The sequence below is a fragment of the Octopus bimaculoides genome, chromosome 9 (genome assembly GCF_046866305.1).
Source record: "Octopus bimaculoides isolate indiv1 chromosome 9, ASM4686630v1, whole genome shotgun sequence".
In the NCBI taxonomy this organism is placed as follows: domain Eukaryota; kingdom Metazoa; phylum Mollusca; class Cephalopoda; order Octopoda; family Octopodidae; genus Octopus; species Octopus bimaculoides.
Window position 1 is genome coordinate 58,965,492 of NC_142936.1, and position 23,163 is coordinate 58,988,654.

The 23,163-nt window shown below is 36.1% G+C and overlaps 1 protein-coding gene across 2 annotated transcripts in view; it reads right to left on the reverse strand.

The window, feature by feature from the left end:
* The window catches only part of LOC106871387 (leucine-rich repeat serine/threonine-protein kinase 1), a 119,128-nt gene that overhangs the window by 34,622 nt on the left and 61,343 nt on the right, over nt 1–23,163 (reverse strand). For both annotated transcript variants that reach the window (XM_089357567.1, XM_089357566.1), the window contains exons 9-17: nt 21,698–21,833; nt 17,192–17,333; nt 14,824–14,997; nt 13,834–13,943; nt 13,489–13,583; nt 8,990–9,115; nt 6,802–6,963; nt 6,237–6,500; nt 500–659 (exon numbers count right to left, since the gene is read on the reverse strand). In XM_089357567.1, the coding sequence (XP_089213693.1) occupies nt 500–659; nt 6,237–6,500; nt 6,802–6,963; nt 8,990–9,115; nt 13,489–13,583; nt 13,834–13,943; nt 14,824–14,997; nt 17,192–17,333; nt 21,698–21,833 (1,369 nt within the window). The remainder of the gene's footprint in view (nt 1–499; nt 660–6,236; nt 6,501–6,801; nt 6,964–8,989; nt 9,116–13,488; nt 13,584–13,833; nt 13,944–14,823; nt 14,998–17,191; nt 17,334–21,697; nt 21,834–23,163) is intronic.

A 23,163-nucleotide genomic window follows, 5' to 3' on the forward strand; every position in this document is an offset into this window, starting at 1 on the left:
AGTTCAAATTCTGCTGAGGTCAACTTTGCCTTTCATTCTTTTGAGGTTCATAAAATAGGTACCAGTTGAGTACTGGAGTCAATGTAATTGACTTTGTACCCTCCCCCAAAATTGCTGGCATTGTGCCAAAATTTGACATCTATATAAAATAGAGCAAAATGAAAAATCGTCTCAGTAGTGGTTCACAAGAACACCAGTTGCATTTAGGCCTTTTAGTTCCTTGTCAATGATGTGTACTTGCTAGTTACATGCCTACAGCTCCCCTCCAATATCTATGAAAGAGTGAATAATACATTCACTTGATATTGCAAATAACCACCAGGTTGAATAATATTGTTTTGATTGTGTAGAGTGAGATAACACTTATAGAATATTTGGGATGGATATAGCCAGTTTAAATGCTAAAAGGTTGAATTAAAACAAAACAAAAAAAAAATGGAAATTTAAAATTTCAATTTAATTTGATTTAATAATGTAAAAATAATCATTCCAAATTAACCTTTATGTAATTCCTCAGGGGTTTTGATATCATTTCCTTCAATACCTTCAATAATCTCCATCATCCTGTGTTCAAAGATATACAGTGCTGGCATGTAAATATGAAGATTTTGATGAATTCCTTGTATTTTCTTGGCTAATGATATGTAACTCTGGGGAACCTGAAAAAAAAAAAGAAAGAAAAAATACATATATAAATAAATACATAAGGTGCAAGCATGGTTGTGTGGTTAAGAAACTTACTTCCAAAGCCATGTGGTCTTGGGTTCAGTCCCACTGTGGGGTATCTTGGGCAAGTTTTCTACTAAAGCTCTCTACGGATCAAAGCCTTATGAGTAGATTTGTGTGTGTGTGTGTGTGTGTGTGTGCATCACTACTGTTTGGCAGCCATTGTTGGTTTGTTAGAATAAGTAGATAAAATAAGTAACAAACTGAAAAACAAAAAATAGTACTGGGTGGGATTTGTTCAATTATTCCCTTCAAAAAGGTGCTACAGTCCAATGAATGAAACAAGTAAAAAATAAAATACAAGTAAAACAATATCATCATCATCGTCATAATCAACATTTAATGTCCGTTTTCCATGCTGACATGGGCTGGACATTTTGACAGGAACGGCAAGGCTAGGGGCCATAAAGCTTCCATTATCTGTTTTGGCATGGTTCCTACAGCTGGATGCCATTCCTAATGCCACCTATTTTACAGAGTGTACTGGGTGCTTTGTATGTGACACTATCACCTGTTCTTTTTATGTGACACCAGTACCGGTGCATTTTATGTGGTATCAGCACCCGTACCAATGTTTTCTATGTGGCACCTTGGTTTTAGGATCTCATTTCTGTTGTGGTAGGTGGGTCTTCTTGAGTACAACAATGTACCACATATCTTGGTCGTCTATCATCTCCTTCATAAGGCTCAGCATTTTGAGATCAGTCTTCAATACTTCATCCCATGTCTTCCTAGGATCCCTCTTCCACAACTACCCTTCACTTCCCAGCACTTCTTTATGCAACTGTCCTCATCCATCCGCATCACATGACCAAACCAGTACAGTCTCCTCTCTTGCACACTGCATATAATTCCTCTTATGCCCAATTACTCTCTTAATATACCAGTGCTCTGTTACACATGCACATTGACATTGCACATGCAGTGGAGCATACTAGCTTCATTCCTCTCCAGCTTTTACATGTCCTCTACATTTAGGACCCAAGTCTCACTATCATGCAGCATTACAGTTCATACACAATATCTACAAATATATAAGAGAGTAATGGTTGTTGTTGTTATTTAACCTGAGGTCAGGTTTGATAGAGAAGAATTGTATTCAAAGATATTCCAGTCACAAACAGCCAATCTTTTTATTTGTTATATGCATATGTATATATATATATATATATATATATATATATATATATATATATATATATATATGAGACAAGTGTATGTACGCCGCTCTCTCTCTCTCTCTCTCTCTCTCTCTCTCTCTCTATATATATATATATATATATATATATATATATATATATATATATATATATATATATATAAATAATACAGAATGGGACAAGAACGCAAAAACATCTAGACAGTTAGGTGATACAAGAAAGGGACAAAACACAGATGGATGATACAAAGAAAACACAGACATGTCATTCAGAGTTTTCTCTCTTCAGTCGAGTTCCAGATTATCTTTGCGATTTCAGCTGGTTATTCTCAATATTGCTCCAATCTGGCCAGCCCCAAGGAAAAACTAAGCTAAGGGCATTAGATTCCTTGGAAGAAAGCAGAGAATGTATACAAAAACAAGGACAAAAAAAACGAACAATGTTACACAAATACAGTAAGAATAATAACAGGAAATAACAACAGATGTCTTTCGACTAAGGACAAATAAAAATAAGCTGGCGTATATGGAAATAAGGCCTTACAGCCAGGACACAAGATTTCACAGGCACAGGGAGAAATAACGATGTTGCACAAACAATGGCTGCCCAAAAAAAGAAAGGTCAGGCTTGGCCAAACACCGGTCACGTGGGAAGAGAGAGAGGTAGAGGCAGAGAGACAAAAGAATTAGGGAGGGGTGAGAAAAAATGACAGGGACACAGTGAAGTGAAAAGTGGAGGAGGAAGAGAAGGCAAAAAAATGTGAGCGAGGGGGAACGAAAGAACGAACAGTGGAATGAACGAATAAGGGTGAAGGGGCTGATAGACAGAAATAGAGTCATACAAGATTTAGAAAAATATGTACTTACATATAAGAGACAAGTGTACATACACCGCTATATATATATATATATATATATATATATATATATATATATATATATATATAATACAGAATGGGACAAGTACGCAAAAACATCTAGACAATTAGGTGATACAAAAAAGGGACAAAACATACAGATGGATGATACAAAGAAAACACAGACAATTGGAGCAATATTGGAAATAACCAGCCGAAATTACAAAGATAATCTGGATCTCAACAGAAGAGAGAAAACTCTGAATGACATGTCCGAGGCTATAGTAGAAGACACTTACCCAAGGTGCCATGCAGTGGGACTGAACCCAGAACCATGTGGTTGGTAAGCAAGCTACTTACCACACAGCCACTCCTGCGCCTATACATATATATTTCATTCCATAAATATTAATAATAATTATAAGCTTAAGAAAATAGTCTAATATTGGGGCATTTATATGCCTTGGTGAACATTTATAAGCTTTAAGCTTATAATTCTTATTATCATTCACAGAATTTTCACTCCTCATCATTTCTTCATTTAATGCAGAATATGTCATTATTTTTTTTATATATATACAATTTAATTTGGCTCCATGAAACTAGAAGTTTAGTTGGTTCCTGTTTCAAACCTAGAAATCTATATTTCACATAACCATCCCACCCCCAAATCAAATTGTTTTTTGACAGGCAATACATATTAAAAAGAGGATGGGAAAAGTGTCGGCTGTGGTAAGCTCTCAATAGTTGTGATCTAAACAGGTTTTGTAAGTATCTATCTACCAACCAAACAATGTCATATCAAGTCTATGAACTTCCTTTCTGTTGTCAACCTGTTTATATCACAAATATTAAGAACCCTGTACAATCAAGATCTCTTCTGACCTCCTGGCGTATAAAGTTTATTTGTTCCTGTCTATATGTTTAAGTATAAACATGTCACAACCTGACCTCACAACTGTTGTCTGTCTATTTGTACTTTTGTTCTGGCTTTCATACATACATACATACACACATGCATACATGTATACATACATAATACTGTGAAAATTTCAAAAACTTTTCAGAAGCATCTCATTTAAGTATATATGCAAAAGTCTAGACATGCAACTATATGCATGAAAATACATACACAAAATATACAAATCTGCACATGCATTGACTTCAAATTACTGCACATATACACACTTACAAGTGAATTCCATCAGAAATCATAACAGAAATGTTATGACTTATACAGAAGGTGGGACATATAGCTTCCCATCTGGTGTATGCAGCAGAATACATGAAACACAACTTGATTTATGTTGGTTATACAACAAAACTATTAAACAAAAGATTCAATGGGCACAGATATGACATCTGGCACAATAACAGTAGTCCAACAGAACTTGCTGAACATTTTGCATCAAATGACTGAAATTCTGAAAAAGACTTGTAAGTGCACATTCTCAGAAAATATCCTGAATCTGCTACACTTTCAGTACTCAAAATGCATGAGGACAAATATGTTTTCAGGTTATTAACATTACGCTCTGGAGGAATGAAAAAAATGACAGATTTCATCAGATTTACACAAAACTGTTTTATCAAATAGTCTTCTTTTTTCTTCTCTTTTTTCTTTCTTTTTCTTTGTGCCAGTTGTATAATTGAAATTTGAAGATTGATGATGTCATTCCATCAACGAGGGGATGCTAGTTGCTCTCGTTCATATTGTGGATTTGAATTTCTAGAATTTTGAATTTTTATCATTTTCATTTTGAACTTGACAAAGACAGGCTTGCTGTCAAAATATCATTCAACCAATAGAATATCTATTGTAATTGCATCATTCTCCTTGCATATTCTGTTTACTTTTGTGAAGAGTTATGTCAATCCTTTCAAAATATTGAGTGAGAGAGCATGTATACCAACAGCAATGCTACATGGCAATGAGATGTAGGCCCTGAATGCAGAAGACATACAAAGGCTAGAGGGGAATGAAGCTAGAATGCTCCACTGAATGTGCAATGTCAGTTTACATGTGTGACAGAGTGCTTAGTGTTTTGAGGGTAAAGTTGGGTATCAGAGGAATTAGACACAGTGTGCAAGAGATAAGACTGTGCTGGTCTGGTCAGGTGGTGCATATGGATGTAGACAGTTGCATACAAAAGTGCCAATCACTTAAAGTGGATGGAACTTGTGGACAAGGGAGACCCAGGAAGATGTGGGATGAAGTACTGAAGACTGATTTCAAGACACTGAGTCTTAGAAAGGGGGTGACTAAGAACTTAAATATCAGGCGCACTGCTGTATGCAAGAAGATCAGCGCACCACAACAGAATTGATACTGGTGCTGGTGCCATATAAAAAGCACTCATGCTGGTGCCATGTTAAAAGTACCCAGTACATTCTGCACCCAGCCATAGAAACCATGCCAAAACAGTCCATAGAGCCTGGTGCAGCCCCTGGCTTTACAATCCGGTCAAACCATCCAACCCGTGCCAGCATGGAAAATGGACATTAAATGATTATTATTATTATTATTATTATTATTATTATTATTATTATTATTATTATTATTATTATTATTATATCATTCTCTTTATAATACAGCAGGGTATAATTTAAAGGAGGTTTGGTTGTTATCTTTAGCAGGTTGAATCACCAGAGAGAGGCTTCTTCATTGGCTCATGCTGATGGCAGTTATTGTGGCAGGGTGCTCATTGGGCCTTGAGGAGCATCAGTTGACCATTGTCATCATATATGTGTCTAGAACAGATTGGTTTGGTAGAGTCCATTGCTCCTCTCCAATTCTACACAGATGTTCCATCCTGAGTGGACTGATCTGTTGAAATTTAAGTGTCTTTGCTATAGACAAAACATAGCAAAGATGACAGAATATTGAAGCTTGGCTGACAGTCCAACACTGTACAGGGTGTCCCAGAATTAACTATTTCAATGAAGTCAGGCAAATAAAAAAAAAAACTGACAGAGTTTTATGCTTAATACTTAGTCAGGATACTAAAACAAATACATCTATAAACCTTACATCAAAACTTTATTTTTCTGTATCTGTTCTATCTGTATTCCTGCAAATTTCAAATCCATCCTTAGCATTGTGAAACACATTTTGAAGCACTTCAAGAGATATCTCCTGCACTGCTAACAGAATGTATTCTTTATGTTCAGCTAAACTATTTCTCCATCCTGTGGATGGAGGTAGAGAAAAAGACCGCAGCCAAATTGATAAAAAGCTGTCATAGACAGATAAGCGGGATCCAACAAGAATGAAAATAAAACAATAAAATTATTATGAAAATTATAAAATTAAAAGCAAAATTAGAAATTTATACACTTTTAGCACATATTAACATGATTAAAATAAATAAAAGTGAGTTTTAAAAAAGATTAATCTGATTTCACTGAAATATATAGTTATTTACCCAACCAACCATTATTCAAATCTCACAAAGCAAGCACAAGAAGTAGCAAGAATTTTCAAGAAAGTGTACCTTTCTATCCAGTAATTTAGTTCTGTTATTTTTAGCATCTTTCATTTCACTGGCAATATTATAAATCTCTGCTATCAGTTCCTTGATTCCAGTTTGAGTTTTTGAAGATATTCCCATAAATTTAACTATATGTAATGAGTATGTTGAGTTCTTTAAGTATTTGTCTATCTTGGACTCAACTGATTTCAAATAACTGCATTTCTTATCCTGGACTTGATCCAAAAAAGTACCCACGATGATCACATAAGAACGTGGTGCTTTAGCCTGCAAAAAAATAAAATATCAAAATAACAAACATAAAAAGAATTATTCAAAAACCCTTATGACAGAACCTAATTATAACAGTTTCAAATTTTGACACAAGGCCAACTATTTCGGGCAGGAGATAAGTTGATTACATCAACCCCAGTGTTCAACTGGTACTTATTTAATCAATCCCAAAGAGAGAGGCAAATGTAGAGCAAAATCCATTAAAAACCTATTTTTTATTAACATGTAGCATCACACTGTTTATATACCCTTCATACAGTCTGTTTTCAAAAGGATTTAATGAAATAAGACATACCTCAATACTTTGCAGCCACTGTTTAAGATTTTCAACTTTCTTCCTCAAGTCCCACACTAACAGGTACAGACTGTTTGGTGTGATAAAACTGTGGTGGATGGGACGGAATGTTTTTGCTTGTGAAAATTCCCACACATTAAATGTTATTGATGCTATTTCATCCTAGATGCAATACAAAAAGTAAAAGGAAGAAAAGAATGTGAATGTAAAATATTTATCCTACAACAAAACCAAATTTATAAACATTTTTTTTATGTGAGGAATTTTATTTTAGAACCATAAATTTAGTCAAGTCTATATTATTTGAAGGGAAGAAGAATAGATGGGCAGATGTATAGGTGGGATATATGTATGGCGGAATGAACATTAGTTCTTAGAGACATACAATCCTTTACAGTATATATTGGAATGTTCAAGGGCAGCCAAAAGAGCTGGTACATACACCATAAGTCTATATTTTGAGAGACAGACAATAGGAACAGCACAGCATTGTCAGGTCACATATGGTACCTGAAAGATTACAATACTGACAACTTTAATATTACCTGGTCTAAACTGTACTTCAATAACAAATACACCTCTTATCCAAATTAATGTAGCCTTTGCAATGAGGAAAAGTACCTCATCTTCACTGAAAGAATAAATACCATAAACAGAAGATTTGAACTAACTTCTACATACAGCCATGAGAATAAGTTCTATCTTTTCAAATTCAATAGAATTAGTGGGCCAAAATAAATGTAAACATCCGAACAATCAAAAGTCTGCAGAACAGCATCCCACAAAATAAAGCAGAAATCAATAAAACACTAAACAATGCAGGAACAAACAAATAAACAACAGCAAAGAGGAATGTAAGATGCTATCATGTTTGTAGTAGTGGGTGTTTTTAGCAAGTAAGATGGTAATGTACAAGAGAAAAAGTGAGAGACAAAATCAAATCTTGGAACACAATAGACTTGATAAAATGTAGGTCGGAGACCGCTTCATCTGCACATGCTGTGATGATGTGATGTGAAGGGAGCAACCAATCAAAAGGTATGTTATGTGCAACAACAATATTTTCACCAAATTTTTTGAGATTGAGATGAGAGCACAATGGTGCGTAACAAAAGAAAACAGATCATTAGATCTGACTTTATAAAAGTTGTATTGGTGATCATTAAGGAGGGAAAAGAGTTGGAATTGTTAAAAAGGTTATTGCTAATGGCTTCCTCTCTTTCTATCTTACTCCCTCTTTCTCTCTCACTCTCCCTATCACCTTTGAGTGAGAGAAGATCATAGTTAGCAGGGTCAGAGAGAGGGGATACTCTTCTTTTGAACTGAACACAGCATAGTGTGTTTTAAAGGATCAAGATACTTCAGAGAGAGAGAGAGTATGCTAAGGATAGAGTTTAGTTCAAGGATGTATTGTTTGAGGGTAATAGAAGAGACATTGTCATGGTCAGTAGCCATATGTGGTTGAAGCTTTCACACTTGACTGAATGTGTGCATGGTAGTGGGTTTGGTTTAGTTTTGAAGGAGATTAACAAGTATGTGCATTGTGGAGTTGAATGTAGAGCAAGCAGGAAATGTTGGAGTACTGATTCACTACTGGAGTAGCGTTATTCTCTGTGTGAGAGTATTGTGTGTAGAACCATTATGTTTGAGAAAGCAAAGGTACTTCAATTAAAAAGACCTCAACAATAACTTAACATGATTATTTAAAATATTAAAGAAAGATTTCAATGATAGTGTTAGATACACTTTCATATTTCATGTTCCTATTTATTTTTTGCTTTTTGTTTTTGCATTCAGCAATTGATCAGTAATAACTGTAATCTTTAACATTCAAATTACTGTCAAATGTAATGCTTATTTACTCACAATATTTTGATCTCATAATTTCAAATTTCAGTGATGTGATTATTTACTTTTTGAATGACACTGTAAGGTAGGAGTGAGAGGCTGAATCTTGTCAGTTTAAGCAAAAAACAGGAAGAAAATTTGAGCTACCTATGGTCAGTTTAAATGCTAAAAGATTAGATACAATATTTTCCTGAAAAACTTCTGAGTCAGAAAATAACTCATAAAGCTTCTAAGTTTGCAAAATAGATTCACTTATCAACTTCAACTTCTTTCCTTTGTTGAAGAAACAGAATTAAAATGACTTAAAAAAAACAAAAAAAAAAAACACAAAGTAACTTACAAAAGAGAAGAGGCTTTTAGCTGAACGTTCTAAAACCCATTTGTATGTATTCAATCCAAGACTGTTTTGAAAATGTTCACCACTTTTCTTCATCAGACATTCCAACAAAGCAGTTTTACCTTCTCCCTATAACAAACAAAGAAATTATATACAACAATAAATTAAGTAAAATGCAATACAACAACACAAGTGTTAAATAGGGAAAATAAAAGTAGCTTTTTTTAACTTTTATCTTTTACTTGTTCCAGTCGTTAGACTATGGCAATGCTGGGGTACAGCTCTGAAGAATTTTAGTTGAGCTTATCAACCTCAGTATTTATTATTTGTTTGTAAAGCCTGGTATTTATTCTATCAGTCTCTTTTGCCAGACCGCTAAGTTATGGGGATGTAAACACACCCCCACTGGTTGTCTAATCGTAGTAGAGGACACACATACACACACATATATATATTGCTAATTTAGTGCTAGGTTACAAAAACTATCTACAACCTCAAGAAAGCCTCCTGGGCATTTGAGAGAGTCTAAGTCCTGTGTGTTCTTAGTGCTTATTGTTCCTGCACACCTGCCATGTACAAAGACAACTCTATCTGTTAATCTACCTGTGATTCCACTGCACCTCTTATGTATCCATAGCTAACACTAGGTGCAGCTAATGGAATTTCTTCCAATTCCTTTCCTGTATACTGAGCAGAGAAAGAGAGTGTAGGAAGTGAGGTTGGCGTTGGATGGGTGCCTCACAATTCCTTACATAAACATGGAAGGAAAATAGTGGAACAAGAATATCAAAAGAAATAAAAATATTTATTTTTCGTCTGTACAAGCGTTACATCTTGGGACAATCAGTAGCCAGGTTGCCTTGGTGTGGAAGCAGCAGAGTTGGTTTAATCACAAATGTGAAGGCATTCTTCACAGTTTAGCCAATGTCGTGTGGAGGTCTTCAGAATTCCAGCTACATGGAGCTGGTCGAGATGCGTGTGTCTCAGTCAGAAGCAGGAGCATATAGGATGATATGGCGGTCAGGCCTAGCGGCTACTGATGACTGCTCATGCACGTAAGAGGCTTCCGGCAGGCCTTCCGGAAGCTCTAATCCCTGCGCATACATGGATGAAAATCCCAAAATGGCAACTGGAACTAGGCATCACTACAAGAGTCTTAGTTGCTTTCTTGCTAACAACTTTAGTCTTTGCTATTTCAAAGTTTTTCCCCAATTCTGAAATTGAAGAGTAAGTTTTCCTTCTTGAGATGTTTTTTAAGAATACCCACTGTCAATTTCACTGCTCTGGAAGCTGAAAGACAAAGTTTGATGTCACCAAGATTTGAACTCAGAACAAATTTCTATAACTAAATTACTGCAGAGCAAATTGTCCATCTTTCTTATGTTTGCCACTCCAAATTTAGTGATGAATGCAATGATAAATGGAAGAATGAATAGAATGAAACAAAGGAATGGGTAATGGAGCAGGGTGGATGAGGTCAACAAAGAGGGAGGAAGTAAAGAATGGGAAAGGAAAAATAGAGAGCCAAACCCTTTAAGCAAGGCCAAAATGGTGGTAAAGGGCAGAGGAAGGGGAACAGGAAGAAAAGAGAGGGAGCAGGAATTTAGAAGCAAAACTGCACCTAGAATATAGAACAGGAAAAATCTTATAGTAAAAAATGGAGGAAAATTGTTTAGGAGCACGCATATATAGATAACCACAATGGTATTCATACACATATACAATAATAAAGATACATATGCAAACAAATATCTGTGAAATTATATACATTTTATACACATAAGCACAGGCATGGCTGTGTGGTAAGAAGATTGCTTCCCAGCCATGTGGCTCTGAGTTTAGTCTCACTGCATGGCACCTTGGACAAGTGTCTTCTACTAGAGTTTCAGGCCCACCAAAACCTTGTGAGTGGATTTGGTAGACAGAAACTGAAAGGAGCCCATCATATATAGAAATATATACATGTGTGTGTCTCCTTCTCTCTCGGTTTGTTCCTCACCACCACTTGACAACCAATGTTGGTATGTTTACATCCCTATTGCTTAACAGTTCAGCAAAAGAGACCAATAGAATAAGTACCAGGCTTAAAAAAATAAAGAAATCCCGAGATTAATTCATTTGACTAAAAATTCAAGGCAGTGCTGCAGCATGACTACAGTCTAATGACAGAAACAAGTAAATGAAATAAAAGAGATAACTCCTTAAATATAAGGAGAATAGTGTAGGTGCCAAGACATGTTCTTGTTTCAGTCCACATGTGATTGGAAATTCTTCTGACAGCATTTTTGGTGGAATACACGTCCATATATATTGTTATTCATTGCTTGAACCTAGAGAGATAAAGTGACCAGGACATCCAAAACGATGAAGAACTTTCCACATAGAAGCTCTTGGAACACTATCAAAGGATTTTTTGAAGTCATGCAAAACAAGGAATATGTGTTTTTGTTGTTCCCTGCTTTTCTCTTGGAGAAAAGGAAGAATCAAATGCAGAAAAGAAAAACTTGACAAAATCAACCTCATCCTCTACCAACATTACCATGCAGTCAGTGCCATCAAATCTTCTATGCAAGAATTGGTCTACAGAGTCATCAATGCCATCACCATAAAGGAAGCATTCAGCAAAGAAGAAACTAAATTCTTGGATATGTGATAAAGCTGCTGCCACAGATGAATTGACTCTTAAATGTCAGATTCTCCTACTCCCAATGGCATACTAATTTACCCAACCTCATAATTTCAGTGTGTAATGTTTACCAACACAAACCAAACACCATTTTCTTCAGACTTTGTTTTTTAGTTAAAACATGAACTAATACTTATAACAAACCTCTAAACCTCTGTACCTGGCTTTCGTTGACATGGAGAAAGCCTTTGACAGGGTCCCCCGATCCCTTATCTGGTGGTCAATGAGGAAACTTGGGATAGAAGAATGGTTAGTGAGAGCTGTGCGAGCCATGTACAGAGATGCTGCCAGTAAGGTGAGTACAGCAATGAATTCCGGGTAGAGGTAGGGGTCCACCAAGGTTCCGTCCTCAGCCCCCTCTTATTTATCATAGTCCTCCAGGCAATCACAGAGGAGTTCAAGACAGGTTGCCCCTGGGAGCTCCTCTCTGCTGATGACCTTGCCCTAATTGCGGAGTCACTATCAGAACTAGAGGAGAAGTTTCAGGTGTGGAAGCAAGGTCTAGAATTGAAGGGCTTTAGAGTCAACCTAGCTAAAACTAAAATCCTAATAAGTACGAAGGTAGATAAAACACAAACCCCTTCAGGTAGATGGCCCTGCTCAGTATGTAGAAAAAGAGTAGGTAGTAACTCTATAAGATGTACCCGGTGCAAGCTATGGACACATAAGAGGTGCAGCAACATCAAAGGCAGGTTAACTAGCAAGTTAGTTTTTGTTTGTAGCAGATGTTCAGGTGCAATAAAGACTGTAAACAAACAGGAAACAACTTCTATCTCATTCCAGGGTGAAAAACTAGAGGTAGTCGATAGCTTCCGCTATCTGGGCGACCAAGTTAGTAGTAGGGGTGGGTGCGCTGAAAGTGTAGCTGCTAGAATAAGAATAGCCTGGGCAAAGTTTAGAGAGCTCTTACCCCTGCTGGCGACAAAGGGACTCTCACTCAGAGTAAAAGGCAGACTGTATGACGCATGTGTACGAACAGCCATGCTACATGGCAGTGAAACATGGGCTGTAACTGCTGAGGACATACGTAAGCTCGCAAGGAATGAAGCCAGTATGCTCCGTTGGATGTGTAATGTCAATGTGAATACCTGTCAGAGTGTAAGTATCTTGAGAGAAAAGCTGAACATTAGAAGCATCAGTTGTGGTGTGCAAGAGAGACGATTGCGCTGGTATGGACATGTGGTGAGAATGGATGAGGATAGCTGCCTGAAAAAGTGCCACACCCTAACAGTTGAGGGAACCCGTGGAAGAGGTAGGCCCAGGAAGACCTGGGCTGAGGTGGTGAGGCAAGACCTTCGAACATTGGGCCTCACCGAGGCGATGACTACTGACCGAGACCTTTGGAAATGTGCTGTGCGTGAGAAGACCCGGCAAGCCAAGTAAGATCATTGCCAGTGCCCCTGGACTGGCTCTTGTGCGGGTGGCACATAAGATGCACCATTTTGAGCGTGGCCGTTGCCAGTACCGCCTGACTGGCTTCCGTAGGATTTTCGAGCGAGATCGTTGCCAGTGCCCCTGGACTGGCTTGTGCGGGTGGCACATAAAAGACACCATTTCGAGCGTGGCCGTTGCCAGTATCGCCTGACTGGCCTTTGTGCAGGTGACACGTAAAAGCACCTACTACACTCTCTGAGTGGTTAGCGTTAGGAAGGGCATCCAGCTGTAGAAACTCTGCCAAATTTAGATTGGAGCCTGGTGTTGCCATCCGGTTTCACCAGTCCTCAGTCAAATCGTCCAACCCATGCTAGCATGGAAAGCGGACGTTAAACGATGATGATGATGATTATTATTATATGAGAAAGAGTGTCTGAAATACCTCATTGCCCATGACTGCTATCTTCATGTGTCTGTATGGTACACTCTGGCGAACCCTTTCTTGAAAATAGTCAATAATATTCCGGTTATTTGGCTCTGTAAAAGTAAAACAGAACGCTGGTAAAGTTTCTTTATAAATGTACATTCTCAGTAAATAAGCAATTTTTAAAAATTGTCCTTCAAAAATGAGAGAGATATGATAATAAAAGGGTTAAGGCATCTAAGAGGAAGGTGGTGGGATCAAACTAGACAATGGTTTAACTCCACCACCCAAAATTAATCTGTAGAAAAGCCTTGACGACAATTCAGAAGTCTATGTACTTTGTAAGTTTTATTTAAATCTCACCTCTTTGAAAATCTTTTGGTAGATTAATAATTTCAAGACCATCCAAAAGTAGAGCATTGCACGACTGTAAGTTTGCTATTTCGGTAGGCAGTTTGGTAATATTGATATTCCTGGTTCAAATTATAAAAGAGAATGTGGTAGTGGTGGTGACAATGATGATGATGATGATGATGAGGAGGAGGAGGAGGAGGAGGAGGAGGAGGAGGATATTTAGTGTTAATTCATATTCCAAAAACCAGCTTAATAATGACAAAGTTATTTTCCCAAATTCTTCATTATTTTCAAAATTAACTGAAACAAAGGCAGTGTTTTTCAACAGAAATATGGTTAATATAAGGGGTAAGAAACACATACACACACATACATACATAAAAGCATATACATATATATATATATATATATATATATATATATATAGCTCAAATTTACAGAAAACAAAAGATGAAGACTGGTGCAAGAACACTCGGGAAGAATAGAAAAGTCTTCTAAAGGCACAGAGTTTTAAAGTTCAGAAAGTTTAAAAGTCATGGTAGATTAGAGCAATTTACATCAACAAAAATAGCCAATAAGATCCATGGATATATGCATACATACATATATATATATGTGTGTGTGTGTGTGTGTGTGTGTGTGTGTGTGTGTGTGTGTGTGTATACATTCATGTGTGCGTGTGTGTCTGTACATACATACATACATACATATATATATATATATATATATATATATATATATATATAGAGAGAGAGAGAGAGAGAGAGACAGAGAGAGAGAGATAGATAGATAGATAGATAGATGTATACATACATACATGCCTATGTTTCTTGTATTGATTGGTAAAATGAAAATAACAATCATTTACTAATATCGTTTCCCTTTTTCTTTACAATATATAAATTTCTAGTCAGCTTTTTTAATGTGATTCACTAAATATATTGAAGACAAATTTATCCAGCTGGGACGGCAGTAAGTACCTCACAGATGGTTACTCACCCACTGAGGTTCAATAACTTCAATCCAGTCAAGTGACAGACAGATGGAGGAACAGCATCAAGTTGATTATGCTCTAGATGAAGTTCAATAAGACAATGAGAAAGGAATAAAGGGAATTCAACTTCTTCAGGTAGGGGGGCACCTTTTGAAGTTCTTCTTTTGAACACCGTTAAACTACAGAACAATAAAAAGATTTTTCAATATAAATACATATATAAAGGACAATGAGTAAAAAGAACAAGATTAATAAAATTTTAAATGGTAAATTCTTATTTCATGCAGTGAAAATTTTCACTTTGTATTTTCAGGGTTCAACCTATCTCTGTCTATACAGAATGGAAACTTTTCCACAATAAGTATTAGTTCTATCTTAATCTGCAAACCAATGTTTGTGGTAGAAATGACTGTGAGCATATTGTACTACTTTGTTATCGGTAAAATACTTCTTCAATGATTCACTTCTACCAAAGAGAGAAGTAGGTAATTTTTCTAATTCATTTATTTATGAATATGCTCTTACAGTTCAGCCAATCCACTGCCCTGGATTGGAATGTTTTTTATTGATCCTAAAAGAATGAAAGGCAAAATTGACCTTGAAAAGATTTGAACTCAGAGCACCAGAACAAATACTGCAAAGCATTCTTTCTGACACTCTAATGATTCTGCCAGTTTGCAGTCAGTTCAATTGCTTATGCTTGTCTAGTACTCTGCATCAATATCAGAGGAGAGAAAGACAAAGCTGCCCTGGATGAAAGGATGTAATCAAAGTCACAAAATATTTTGTTTGACAACCCCACTAATTTTGCTACTTTATCCCTCAATAATTATCCAATACAGAAACTAGATCTGTGTCCAAGGAAAAGGTAAATGGTAAAACTCCCTTTGGTTATGAATGACCATGGGAGGGTACCCAGAAAGTTATCCTCCAAGGCACAAGTCCAGGCAAGGTTGTTTATGGCAGACCAGCAGTCACCCACGCATACCAGCTTCCCCTCTCCATGCCATCGATATAATCCAAGGGAAAGACAAAGGCTGATACAGCGTGGCACCAGTGACACTGCGACTCATTTCTACAGCTAAGTGAACTGGAGCAATGTTAGATAAAGTGTCTTGCTCAAGAACACAACACACAGCCCAGTCCAAGAATCAAAGTCACTACCTTATTATTGTGAGCCAGATGCTCTAACCACTGAGTCATGTGCCTTCACTGTCCAAGGCAGAAATTTATATAATTCTATCTATAAAAATGAGTGCTTGCTTTAATCAGAAGAGGAAGAGAAATAGTGTCATAACAGTGGCACATCTGGTTAAAATAATTTTCCTCTGATTAACTTTCTCGCTTCTACCCACAGTGGTGGGTAAAAGGAAGGATGTTATTCTCAGGTTGAATGTCTGGCCTGTAAACTTACAACAGAGGAAACTCTATTAAAGACAATTAAGGTCCAGCAAAGGGTGTAGGGGAGAATTGGGCAATGGATAAAATTCACCACATGAGAACAAGAATGGTTCTTCCAAAGAACTACCAAATAGCTTCTCTCTACAAAATCTCATTCAGAACAGTAAGTCTTCCAAGGATCAATATTTAGTGTCAATTATTTATCGGAAAAATTTTATTGTACTTACTTAACCCGTTTGCATTCAGATTACTCTGTCAAGGTAAAATCACGGTCTTCCACACATACCAGCTTGTTCTTTCAGGTGCCAGTGCCACATAAAAAAGCACCCAAGCTGATGCTGTATAAATGCATCTGTCTGGTGGCATGTAAAATGCAACAAGCACACTGTTAAGTGATTGGCATTATGAAGGGTATCCAGCCATAGAAAACATGCCAAAACAGACAAATGGAGTTTGGACAGCTCCCAGGTGGCCAGCTCCATGTCAAACTGTCCAACCCATGCCAGCATAAAGTGGGCATTAAATGATGATGATGATGATGATGATGATTATGATGATGACGTCATGAAAATCTCAAAGCTACAAGATATGTAATTCAAAACAATGTGAATCAATAAGCATTACATTTGACAGAGTAATCTGAATGCTAAAAGTTTAAAGCAACTTACAACCTTTATATCTCTAGCTCTGTTTGTGAGTACTCAATAATGTACAGAAGGATGAGTTCTTCACTGGTGTACTTATGACCCAAGGAGATTACAAAAATTTTAGAGAGATAAATAGGCTCTAAAATTATGAGTGAATTAATTGCTCAGAATTCCAATGTAAAGTGATATTAGACTTTATAAACATCAATTTTAAATAGAAAAGAGCAACTGATAGGGATATGTTCTCTTCTCTGTCTCAGATTAATGTTTATAATCATCAATATTATTTTAAACCCTAAAATAATTTTTTTATTCACAATGATACCTTCTTTCCATTGATCTCTCATCAATTTGCCCTAATAAGTTATTTCCAAGTTCTAGCTTTTTCAGTTCATGACAGCTCCAGAGTCGAGAGTTTGGTAAGGAACAAATCCTGTTGTTAGCCGCCTGCAGTTCCAAAAGGGATTCTGAAAAGAAATTAAATTTGGAATCACTACAAACATGTAACAGCTGAAAGCAAACAAAAGTTTCAAAACTGCAGGCGAACTGTAGTGAGCTCTGAATTCACCAGTATTTTAATGAAATTAAATTAAATTTTTATCATAAATTATATCTATCAATTTCACAAACACACACACATCACATACAATAAAATTATTTCATCAATCTCAAAAAATGTAAAGAAACATACATGCATGCATTCATACACTCACACATGCATAGATGTGCATATACATAGGTATGTGTATGTATGAGTACATATACATAAACATGCATATATATATATAATATACATATATATTTATATATCTACCTCTCTATCTATATGTATGTATACATACATACATACATACAAATAGAGACAGCTGATGAAGGGATATTCCAAATGGCTTTCCGTTTTCCTATGTGTTCGTTCCGTTGTCTGTAGTTCATTGTTCTAACGTCCTGTACCCTGATATGCATATATATACACATGTAGATGTAAGTATGTACATATATGTGTGTATACATGTATATATATATTCTTTGTATTATATATATATATATATATATATATATATATATATATATATAGGAAAGAAAAGAAATAGAGCAATAATTAACAATGAGAAGTTGATCATTGGTATTAAAAGGTCATAGTTTAATTGCAGTTCAGAACCATTTACAGCTATGACTTTTTAATACCAATGGTCAACTTCTCATTGTTAATTATTGCTCCGTTTCTTTTCTTTTCTTTTCTATATATATTAAACCATGGTTTTACCTTTAAATTACCAACTACTAGTATACTTTATAGCTAGGACTATACATAGTGGGGTAATACACCAGTAGTGTCTACGGATACATTTATCCCTTAGATGGTTGAATAACCTCTAACTCATAATTTTGTTATATATATATATATATATATATATATATATATATATATATATATATATATATATATATATATCTCATCATCATCATCATCATCATCATCATCATCGTTTAACGTCCGCTTTCCATGCTAGCATGGGTTGGACGATTTGACTGAGGACTGTCAAATTGTCCAACCCATGCTAGCATGGAAAGCGGACGTTAAACGATGATGATGATGATGATATATATATATATATATATATATATATATATATATATATACATATATGTGTGTGTGTATTGTATATATATATATATGTGTATATACACACACACACACACAAACATTCATTATGTGTGTGATATTTTCAACTGAGACGTTACAATCATATCTGAATTTTCAACTGTTTAAATCCTATATATTTACATATATTTACCAGATTGCTAACATTTATTAATGGTTTTCCCCATTGTATTGATGTGCCATTTTCTATCATTAATAAAACTGTTAGCATTTTTGCTGACATAGGTATGCTAGTGTTCATCATCATCATCATCATCATCATTGTTTAACGTCCGCTTTCCATGCTAGCATGGGTTGGACGATTTGACTGAGGACTGGTGCAACCGGATGGCTACACCAGGCTCCAATCTAATTTGGCAGAGTTTCTACAGCTGGATGCCCTTCCTAACGCCAACCACTCAGAGAGTGTAGTGGGTGCTTTTACGTGTCACCCGCACGAAAACGGCCACTCTCGAAATGGTGTCTTTTATGTGCCACCCGCACAAGAGCCAGTCCAGGGGCACTGACAACGATCTCGCTCGAAAACCCTACAAGGCCAGTCAGGCGGTACTGGCAATGGTCATGCTCAGGATGGTACATCTTATGTGCCACCCGCACAAGAGCTAGTCCAGGGGCACTGGCAACGATCTCACTTGGCTTGCCGGGTCTTCTCACGCACAGCACATTTCCAAAGGTCTCAGTCAGTAGTCATCGCCTCGGTGAGGCCCAATGTTCGAAGGTCTTTCCTCACCACCTCAGCCCAGGTCTTCCTGGGCCTACCTCTTCCACGGGTTCCCTCAACTGTTAGGGAGTGGCACTTTTTCACGCAGCTATCCTCATTCATTCTCACCACATGTCCAAACCAGCGCAATCGTCTCTCTTGCACACCACTACTGACGCTTCTTATGTTCAGCTTTTCTCTCAAGATACTTACACTCTGACGGGTTGCATCCCTTTAAGCATCCCTTTTAAGCAGTTGTTAATAAGCACCATGAAGAGGCAGATCATATTAAAGTAAACAATTCAGCAATGTGTTTTATTAATTTATAGTACTGAGTTTAAAGATGACAATGAGTTATGTGTGGTGAGTTTTACTGTTGATCTGAGAAGCTCAATCATGCATAGAAATACATGTCTAGTATTATTTGGAAAACAAAAAGGTTGTGAAATTTCTAACAAAACATCAATTATGTGCTTGGGAAGTAAACTTGCTCAACCAAACAGTAAATTGTTCAAAAATTGTTGCCAACCTAAATAACAAGAAAACATTTAAAAATGAGTAAACTGCGTCTGACGTTTTATTCCAAATTCTAGTTGTCATCAGTTTAGCCTCATTAGTAAAACTAATCTAAAAGATGCTTTACATGTCTGACCTTTTAACAAAATGTGTGGAAGTAGTTCACTGAAATTTTTTGACTGAAAATACAGTTACAGTGACTATGATATGTTCGTGTCAATTGAGAGATTTGCAATAAGTTATTATATAAAGCAGAGTGTAAATAACAAAAAAATATTTAATAAATGGTAAAGTGTCATTATAGTAATGAATGTATGTATATAATGATTAATTATTATGAAGCTTAATTATGTTATACAAAAATTAACAGGAATTAGATATTGGAAAACACATGCCAGGTTAAAATAAATATATTTCTGAGTGTCGTTACCAGGTTTCTACTGTTTATCATATAATTATATAGTAACCTTCATCATCATCATTGTTTTAGCGCCCACTTTTCCATACTTGCATGGGTTAGACAAAGTTTATCGAGGCAGATTTTATATGGACAGATGCCCTTTTTCTGTTACCAACTCTCTCCAATTTCCAAGCAAAGTAATATTTCCCCATCACCAGACATGTTTTTGCAGAATTTTGGAAATGAATTAAACTGCTTGTATGATAGTGACACTCAACAACTATCAAGTCATGTCAAAATCACACACACACAATGCCCGTACAGATATATTCTCAGTGGGTAGGGGAAGAGCATTTTCCTTTGATTTTACAAACCCTGTTTCTAGAAAATGAAACAAGAGCTTTATATATACATCCTTTCACCAAATGTATGACTGGTATTGTTGATGATGATCCCAGGTCAGCTTGAGTGAGCAGAACTTTGATCAAAGATATCAACCTTGACTATTCTTTCTTTTTGCATATTTAGTACTACATTATCAAATATCCTTCTTTTATATATATATATATATATATATATACACACATGTAAATGAAGATATGAATATATGTATGTTCCATTTTCTGTCTTCCATTTGTTATTTACCTAACGTTCACTCTGAAAGTGATCGTGCTTTACCAGTAAGCTATCAGGTGTAAACCATTCATTTTATTATCCATTAAGCACAACCAATTTCCGATTTCTAGGAAGAAGGTGATTTACGGTAGCGTACCAAGATGATGGATAAAATAACACTGGCTGTTTCGCTAAACGATTGCTATTTCTTGCAAGACGAGTGACCATATAGAGGCTCAATCATTGATCAAAATGTACAGTAATTGTTCAGTTTGTCTGTTTCCCTAGGCCTTGCACCCTATCATTACTGATGGCCTGTTAAATTCCTAATTCTACAGCTGTACCTAGCAACAGCTAAAAGTCTACACTAATTAATTTGTAATGAGTCATAACATTGATTAATTAATAGAATGATGAATATATGATCCTTAGTGTATTTCACAGAATTGCTGTATAAATGTATAACGCAAAAAAGAAAACTTGTTTCTATACGACTGATAATAAAAGAACCTTTCTTAACCCTCTTGAAACACCCAGGCCTATTGATCAACCTAAGTGATACAAGCTGAAAGGACTTTGAGGTGGATCAAATGTTGTGAATGGTTGGTTTTGAAGTGTAATAGCAAATCAGAGATTTTCTTTCAGTAGATGTATCTCAATAGGAAAAAATTTGGTCTTCTTGGCTACACATACCAAAACACCATGTGTCTCAAAAGGGTTAAACCAGGCATCAGTCTATTGCAGAGCTAACTATCAGCTGTCATTGGTACCCGTTTTCAGCCAAATATACTGGAGCATCATGAAACAAAGTACTTTTCTCAAGGATACAACACATCAACCAATCTGAGAAATAAACCTATGACTTAATGATTATGAGTTCAATGCCCTAACTGCTAGGTAACATAATGTGTATTAGTGAATATAAAAACATACTTACGGATACGTATGATACTTTCATTAATCTCTACAAACAGGTTGTTGCTTAAATTGATGTATTCCAAAGATGTCCCCCAGAAATGCTCCAAACTGTTTGGCAATTCAGTCAATAAATTATGGCTCAAATTCAGTGAATTCTAGAATAAGAGACAGAAATTTAGCAACAGAATCTGATATAAAAATTAAATGTCTAAATGTTTGAGACGAATTATTGTTAAGATTATCAATTTTGCCAACTAATTTTCTCCAAAGATGTTTAAAGATAAAATTGTTTTTAATATTTTCATCACCACAAGGCAGCAAGCTGGCAGAATCAATAGCATGCTGAACAAAATACTTAGCAGCATTTTGTCTGTCTTTACATTCTGCGTTCAAATTCCGCTGAGATTGGCTTTGCCTTTCAATCTTTCAGAGTTGATAAAATAAGCACCAGTTGAACACTGGTGGGGTTTCAATATAATCGACTTACTCTCCCCTAAAATTGCTGATTTTGTGCCAAAATTTGAGATCAATATTTTCATCACCATAAGGTGGTGAGCTAGCAGGATTATTAGCATACAGGACAAAATGCTTAGCAGCATTTCATCCATCTTCACATTCTGAGTTCAAATTCTACCAAGGTAGGCTGTCTTTCATCCTTTTGAGGATAAAGTACCATTTGAGCACTGGAGTCAATGTAATCAACTTATCCCCTCCCACGAACATGCTGGCCTTGAGCCAAAATCTCAAGCCAATATTTTTATCACAAGGCAGCGAACTGGCAGAATAGTTAGCACGCTGGACAAAATGCTTAGTGGCATTTCATCTGTCTTTACATTCTGAGTTCAAAGTTTGCTGAGGTCAACTTTGCCTTTCATTCTTTCAGAATCTATAAAATAAATACCAATTGAGCATTGGGGTTGATATAATCAACTTACCTCCTGCCATAAGATTATTTGCCTTGTACCAAAATTTGAAACCAATATTTTCATCACCTTGCACCTTGAGGGTCCTCCTAGACACTTCACTGCCTGCAGGTGGGTGAGGAAGCAAGCAAGCTGTTTTCCATGCTGGCATGGGTTGGATGGTTTGACAGCCAGAGAGTTGTCCAGACTCCAACTGTCTATTGCAGCATGGTTTCTATAGCTGGATACCCTTCCTAGCACCAATATATATATAAATATGACTGGCTTCTTTCAGTTTACATCAACCAAATCTACTCACAATGTTTTGATTGGCCTAAGGTTAAAATAGAAGACACCCAAGTTACCACAAAGTAAAACTGAACCTGAAGCCACAATTTTGGGAAATGAACCTTTGAACTACACAACCATGCCTGCACTAATATATATATCTTTATATGTATACAATGTGTATATCTTTGAGTAATATATATTGGTAAAGAATGTAAACATTGATGACAAAATGAAAAGTTGGTCCTTTGCAAAATGAAAAGTTGGTCCTTATGATATTTGTTCTGTCTCAAAT